This window comes from Sinohyriopsis cumingii, unplaced genomic scaffold (assembly GCF_028554795.1).
Source record: "Sinohyriopsis cumingii isolate HCF-2022 unplaced genomic scaffold, ASM2855479v2 utg000198l, whole genome shotgun sequence".
Lineage (NCBI taxonomy): Eukaryota > Metazoa > Mollusca > Bivalvia > Unionida > Unionidae > Sinohyriopsis > Sinohyriopsis cumingii.
The window spans coordinates 912501-919640 of record NW_028315875.1 but is presented as its reverse complement, the minus strand read 5'-3'; the positions used below and the strand labels follow the sequence as shown (position 1 = coordinate 919640).

General features: G+C 32.7%; 1 protein-coding gene across 1 annotated transcript in view; it reads right to left on the bottom strand.

The window, feature by feature from the left end:
* Nucleotides 1–1381: 1381 nt before the first annotated feature.
* LOC149774560 (uncharacterized) overlaps nucleotides 1382–7140 on the bottom strand; it is a 59820-nt gene continuing 54061 nt past the window's right edge. Inside the window, exons 3-6 of the mRNA XM_089945019.1 lie at nucleotides 6815–6989; nucleotides 4382–4564; nucleotides 2348–2518; nucleotides 1382–1980 (exon numbers count right to left, since the gene is read on the bottom strand). Coding sequence (XP_089801145.1) covers nucleotides 1382–1980; nucleotides 2348–2518; nucleotides 4382–4564; nucleotides 6815–6989 — 1128 coding nt within the window. The remainder of the gene's footprint in view (nucleotides 1981–2347; nucleotides 2519–4381; nucleotides 4565–6814; nucleotides 6990–7140) is intronic.

Below are 7140 nucleotides of genomic sequence, written 5' to 3'. Positions count from 1 at the left end.
AAGGAAACTAATTTTTCAAAATGTGGGAGTTTACAATGAAAACTTCCTCTCTACCCACCTTCACTTTCTACGCGCATAAAGCCAGCCATCGTATACAACCACCCATTAAAACTTTACATACAACTAACTTGTCAATAGGAATATTTACTTCTTTGGTACTTTCATAGTGTCTAAATAACCCCATATCATTATGTTTAAAACATTGCATACTTCGAATTTATCTTTGATTACAAACGATGATTGATTTATGTAAACAAATATTACAATTCAGAAGAGAGTCTCGCCTATACATTAAACTATGTCGAGAGATGTAATTGATAGTCGAGTGGAAAAGAGATGATGCGAAATAGAAGTCTAAAAATCATGCATAGAGATGACAAATCTTTCTTATATCATATTTTGCTTAACCTTATCTTAAAAAGGAAATTGCGATGTGAAGTATACTGTTACGAGTCTGTGCTCTTAAAATAAGTAACAGAAGAGAGTGAAAGACAACAAGGTTTGTAAAATTTAACAAATAATTTATTTCCCTAAAACAAAAAGTTAAAATGAGAAAATAACTTAGGGTATTGCGAACTAAATCCCAAAGTAATCCAAGAATTACAGATACAATTCCTAATAAGAAAAGGTCCTGAATACAACTCAGTTCAAGTTTCGAAGAGATTTGAAATTGAAGGCGATGACGTGTATGTTATAGCCTACGGAGTGCTGATGTATCAACAGTCTCTTGTTGAATCACAAAAATACTATTCCAGGTTTGAATTCAGAATAAATCCCAGTGAATGTCTTTATCCAAGAATTTTATCAGAGCACTTTTGTTTTTCCAGAGAAAATAATCACTTGAATTCAATAACTTGAAGAAAATAAAATTCAGCCCAAACTGGTCACCATATAATACAATTTAAAGTGCTAGAAGTTAAAGCACGAATGGTAAAATCCTCACAGTCACAAGATTATATAGCACTTTGCTTGGCCTCAGGTCACAATTAATGTTTTCTAAAAACAATCACTACCTAATGGAAAATAACCTTCTAGAATGATCTAATGAGCCTTGTTTATTCACAACACAATAACCTATAAAAGTCAGTTAGGAATCTCCAAAACTGTGACCCAAATCAACATATTTACTCCTTCTTGCTTACCTGAAAAATATTCCTGATAATAAGCTCATACACCTAGAGAAGAATGAAGTTATTATTAGTTGTTTACTTAAATGAAATGTTACATTACAATAACATGTAATGGAATTTAAAAAAACAAACAACTTATAAACAAACAATTAAATTAAGTATACATAGCAATCAAGCATAAATATAATGAAGCCATTACATTAAATGAAAACTACACGTATAATCTGCAAACTCCTAGAAGAAAAATGGCCCTACGTCGGAATATGACTCTTTTTCGCAAAGTTCATAAGTCGCAGTACCTCGATTCTCGCGAAATGGAATTCTTCCTTTAGGATAGTCTCATCTAATCCTTGAAGCATTCTTCCATCGATCATCTGGTCTGCAAATTCAGGAATGTACTTCTCTAACTTGAGAAGCTTTAGTGCCTCACTCACATCTTTAATTGTGAACTGATCAACGTCATCAGGAAGAGCGTGGTCTGAAGTAAATGGACTTATTCTTCTTATGCTGGTCGAAGGTAATTGTTCAATATGAATTTTACCATGTAGAACATTCCTTCTCGGGTTTTTCGGATTTCTTGCAGGAAGAGCAGGGGGAATATTTCCAGACATTGAAATATACGGGTCATCTCGACTTATCTTTGGTTTCTTTGGAACGGCTGGGGGCTTTTGTGTTGTAGGTTTCAAAGTTTTCAACGCGGATGACTGAATTGTTTCCTCTTCTAAAGAATATTTCATATTTGTTTCGATCGTTTGATATCGGAATAATTCAAATGGATTTGCATATACGTGCGGTTGCAGATCCTCATAGAAAGATTCGTCTTTCGCGGCATTAGAACAGATGGCAATATCTGAAACGGAAGTGAGTATTTTACTAATGCTTCTGTGTTTTAAGATTAAACTAACGTTATTATAAGTTGATAGAGTAAAATACAGTTACAGTCCTACAAAGAGAACACTGAACGATATTACATTTAAAGAAGTAGCAATAATGGTTCTGTATCTTAACAAGTCTTGTTACCTACGATTCTATTTTAGTTCCAAGTGCATATATGTCCAAGTGTTTTGTCTGTCAAGAAGAACTTTCTTTCTCTCAAATCTTAAGTGTATCTTTATTTTTTCTGTACGCTGACTTCATATGTCAATATCCATAACCGTGGAAGTATGCGAAAAAGCCTATTGGACATAGCGATATTAGCATTCTTTTATAAATCATACCTTCTCTTCCATAATTCAGGTCATATTTAAGTGACGTGTTGGCAATCGATGTTTGCTCATCTTGAAACGATTTCCAATGCTCTTTTGTTCGGCCCTTTATGCCCGTTACAAGGGACAGGCGAAGGTCTTTAAGGTATAATGGGATAGGGACATAGCGTGGATCCATGACCCCTGTGAAGATTAGCATGACAATGTTAGAATGGTGACGGTTGTAGTGCATGGAGTTATCACCATCAGCATCCTCAAGGAAGACACGATTTTTTCTTCCAAGAATAACCGTGCCAAGAAAAGGAGTAGAATCCTCAAAGTAAAGACAATATTTATTATAAATTAGTTTAGATAATGCAAAACATGTTAATTATCCGATTATATTACCTTTGTCGTCCCTCTTAGGATATGTATCTTTTTCCACATTTAAAATCCAAAATAACATATCAAATTTAGAATCTATCAAAACATTTATTTTTTTTCCTTATTACAACAACTGTAAGGTACGCTGATCCCATTAGTTAGCGATAGATCTACGAGATATTTCCCATTGTTTATGAACGTGGGCGTGTCCATGGCTTTAAAATACATGTGCAACTCCCATTTCTTTAAGTTAACAACATTTGGCGCAGCCTGACATTACATTTTCAGGTGTAATAATTATGAATCATTGAAACACAGAAAAGCAGAAAACGTTATCATTCAAATCTATTTGACTAGCTTAATATTAGGGATGAAATATACGATATATGTATTTATTATATACTTAAAAAGTTACTATCCCAGAAAAGGCAGAATTTTACCGTCATTTCTTACAAGTAGGAAAATTACACTTTCTTTTTGTGATTCCATATTATCAAACTTTTCTAACGAGGGTAGATATACTTTATCATTGCGGTTTCTTGCATATAATATTAGCGCCGCTATCAGTGGAATGCCAGCAATAGCATGACACAAAGCTCCCACAGCGGTGCTGTGTTACGTAATATTGCGTTGTATGAAACTGTCTGAATGGTTCAAGTCACGATGTTGTCAATACAACAATAAAAAAGAGTTACTCATCTTATTGAAGTAGGTTATATAGGCAAAGATTTAGTCTGAAACAAGATCGCAGTCGAAAATCGCGTACCATTAATGTGCAGTAAAAACCATTTAAAACAGTTCATAATTGGTAAATTCAGTGAGTTTCCTACCATAAAGAATTGGAATTGGAATTATTAAAATTATTTCATAAGAGATAGTTATATAGCAAAATATCATTTTCACAGTAATGCGAAATTGTTGCCAGTATAAAAGAATTCCTTCGCGTCTCGTAATGATCCGGATTTTTAGAAGCTGACGACTCGGTGCGATATATATATATGCGTGTGCAGCTCATAACTATTCTCGATTCCCAAGTCGTCATGTATGTTAAAATCTTACATAAGATTAATTGTTAGACAAATAAATATAGATTGGTTAATGGGTGGATCATTGAATCAATATGTGGGATTGGAAAGAAACAACTGAAGCATGATAAACACATAAAAAAATAAGCAAGTAGTTAATTAAAACTAAAAATTGATAAACGAGTTAATTGCACATCACAATCTTATTATATATATATATATATATATATATATATATATATATATATATATATATATATATATATATATATATATATATATATATTGTTACGTGTTTAGGCTCGAATAAACAGCAACTACAAGAAACAGTGAAAACAACAAGCTTTGAAAATTTTAACAAATAATTTATTTCCCTGGAAAAAAACATTCCCATAATAAAAATAAATACAAAATAACTTTTTCACGTGACTGTTACTAATTTTGAATTAAGGTCGGGAACCAGTCAGCCTTATGTGTTTACAAAATGAACAGTCAAGATCAAACTATTTTCTGGAAAAGAATTGAGTTCCTAGTAAACAAAACTACATTATTTTGACATATAATGAAATTAGAAAATAAAAAGATTTTAAAACTTACAAGCAATTAAATCAGATATAAATTAAATCAAATGAAGATAACTATATATATATATATATACCATTATTGATGCAATTCCCCAGCAGGTAGATTTCTTCAAAAGTACGTGTAAGTCTGAGCGCGGGAAATCGGCTGGTATTGACTGACCTTGATCCCACAGTGATGTTCTCATCGTTGGCAAACTGAACCTCAACTGGAAGGGTTCTCTTCTCGATTATATCCCTAAGAGAGAATCTCTTATTATCTACGTCAAAGAACAAGAAAATGGAGACAGTATGACACAATGAACTCAATTATACATCTCAGAATTTTTTGTTATTTTGCAGATGAGCGACCACTGGGTAGATGAAGAGATTTTACAACACCCGATTAAATTAATGTACAAATCGTCAACTAAGATGGAAAAATCTTTCCTTCATCATTGTCTTGCATAGTAATGTACTCAAGATTTGCTTCTCGGCTCTGGCTTGTATTACATTTCACGGTCTTGTTAAACAACGATGGAAAAATACATTGTTATTAATATGTGCAAAATTAATTTAACTGTCTTAGATTGTTATAAATACAGTATGCAATCTTTATAACGCAAACATGCCTTCATAAACGAAGTTATCGAGATAATAAGGTTGGCGGAATTGTACGATCAGAAATGAACAATAACTAAAATTGTATATATATATATATATATATATATATATATATATATATATATATATATATATATATATATATATATATATATAAGGTAAATAATAAAATAATAAAGAAAATATAATTAATACAATTAAATTTTATTTTACTGAGGGTTTTTTTTCCAGTGAAGTATGGTAGATATATTTTAAGGCAAGAATTATAAATTTTCATGACACAAAATAAATGTGTATAATGTGTTAAAATAATTCAATATTATTAGGGAATTTTAGTTTGTAAGAAATGGTGGTGATTTCAAATGTCCCAAATTCTGCGGTTTTTGGGGATTAGGATGGAAACCAATAGTGTTGTGGACACTTTGCACCCAGTTACTGCTTAGATTACTCATTGGAATAATAGGGCAGTTCATTCCAAATTAATCATAATTACAGAAAGGCTGATCGTAATAAATCAAAATTTTCAGTATGACGGAAGTCAAAGCTGTCAATATGACGGAAGACATAACTGTCAGTATGTTGGAAGACCAAACTGTCAGTGTTTGGTGACTTGTAAATCCACCTGGAATAGGTGGCGCTCACCAATTAATTTGAACTTTTGAGAGAGTGACGTAGGTAAGGTGAAGTTGTTTGCATTTGTAAGATGCACAATGGAGATAATGTTGGCATACCTCTATGTTACTTTTATGTAATGTGGCTGACATTTCTTTGGATACTGTACTTGTGGAAATTGTACATGATCTAAGCACACGGTACAACAAAATGGATGCTCCCCTGTGCTTGACAAATTAACCAGAATTAATCAAAAGTACACTAACTTTAGCAATTATTAAAATAGGGAAAACGAATTTTGCTGAAGTAGACAATAGCATTTACTGAAAGTGCAATGAACCAAGTACAAAATATCTGAAAAGTAAAAAAAGTTATCGGCTCCTTTTTCTACAATTTACCTCTGAAGTCCAGGAAGTGAAAATGACCATGCGGAGCTAGCAGTTTTTTTAAATGAGCACATCTTAAGTGAGCCCAAGCTGTATACTCTAGAACCCATAGTACACCCATCAATCATATATCAAAATAAAGGGAATTAAAAGTTCTTTTAACAGCACCTAAGATATACAAAGTCTTTATTATATAGCCAGTATAACCAGTGAAGAAATCATGGGAAATTCTTTTTCCTTAAAATTCTAACCTATGCAAAATACGAAACTGTAGAGCGCCACCATAGCACAACCATCTGTCCTGTTTCCATTTTGAATTTCGCGCTTGATATGACTGTTACCAATTACCTGTAAGTGTGTAAAGTGTACGCGGGTTTGTTCCGGAAGCCTTTGCATGCAGCAAAATTACAAATTTTACTGAACAGGTGACATCAGACCCACAACATCGTCTGTCAGTATCAACACAGATTGTGGGGTAGATCTATCGAACTATCTTCTATCCAGCATCTCTAAAATATTTTTTTTTCAAAATGGAGATTTTTATTTCGTTTGCAGCATTATGCCAACGGTTAGCTAAGAGAGTTTATCGAACTTATGGTAGTATCCTCGTATTGATAGAGAGAAAAAAACAGTAAGATTCCCAGTGTTTCTAGTGACATACACCCTCTGTTTTCAATGAATTCTAGATATGTTGTACCATGAAATACACTTGTTAATCCACATCCCCTCTATGTTTATTGTTTATACTTCAACTGCATGCCTTTCAGAAAAAATGTTGACAATTAGTAACAGATTAATAATATTAACCGAAAAGACTTAGAAGAAAATGAACTCATATGAGACAAATTCAACCGTGAATACAGGTACAATAAATTTTTTTTATTTATACTTTAAATCTTAATTTCTGACAATTTAAAATGAATATAATTAAACGATACGTACCTTTCCATGCTTTCCCTTTCTTGATGCAAAACTTTATGTGATAATCCAGGGGTATGCTGTAGTTGACCAAATTCCGGTCCCTTTCCTCCACTGTCACCGCCACCACGCGGCGTTGATGAGAATACGTGTGGACCCGAATCACCTGAATTATGTTATTTTGGGGTTACATTACTTCTTCTTGTCATTTCAGCTTGTCGTTAGAACTTACGGTTCATTTCAAAAGAAAATACTGTGTTTACTTTTCAGAATTGCACATATGTGAACCTTTTTGGTCTTAAGGAACTATAAGTATT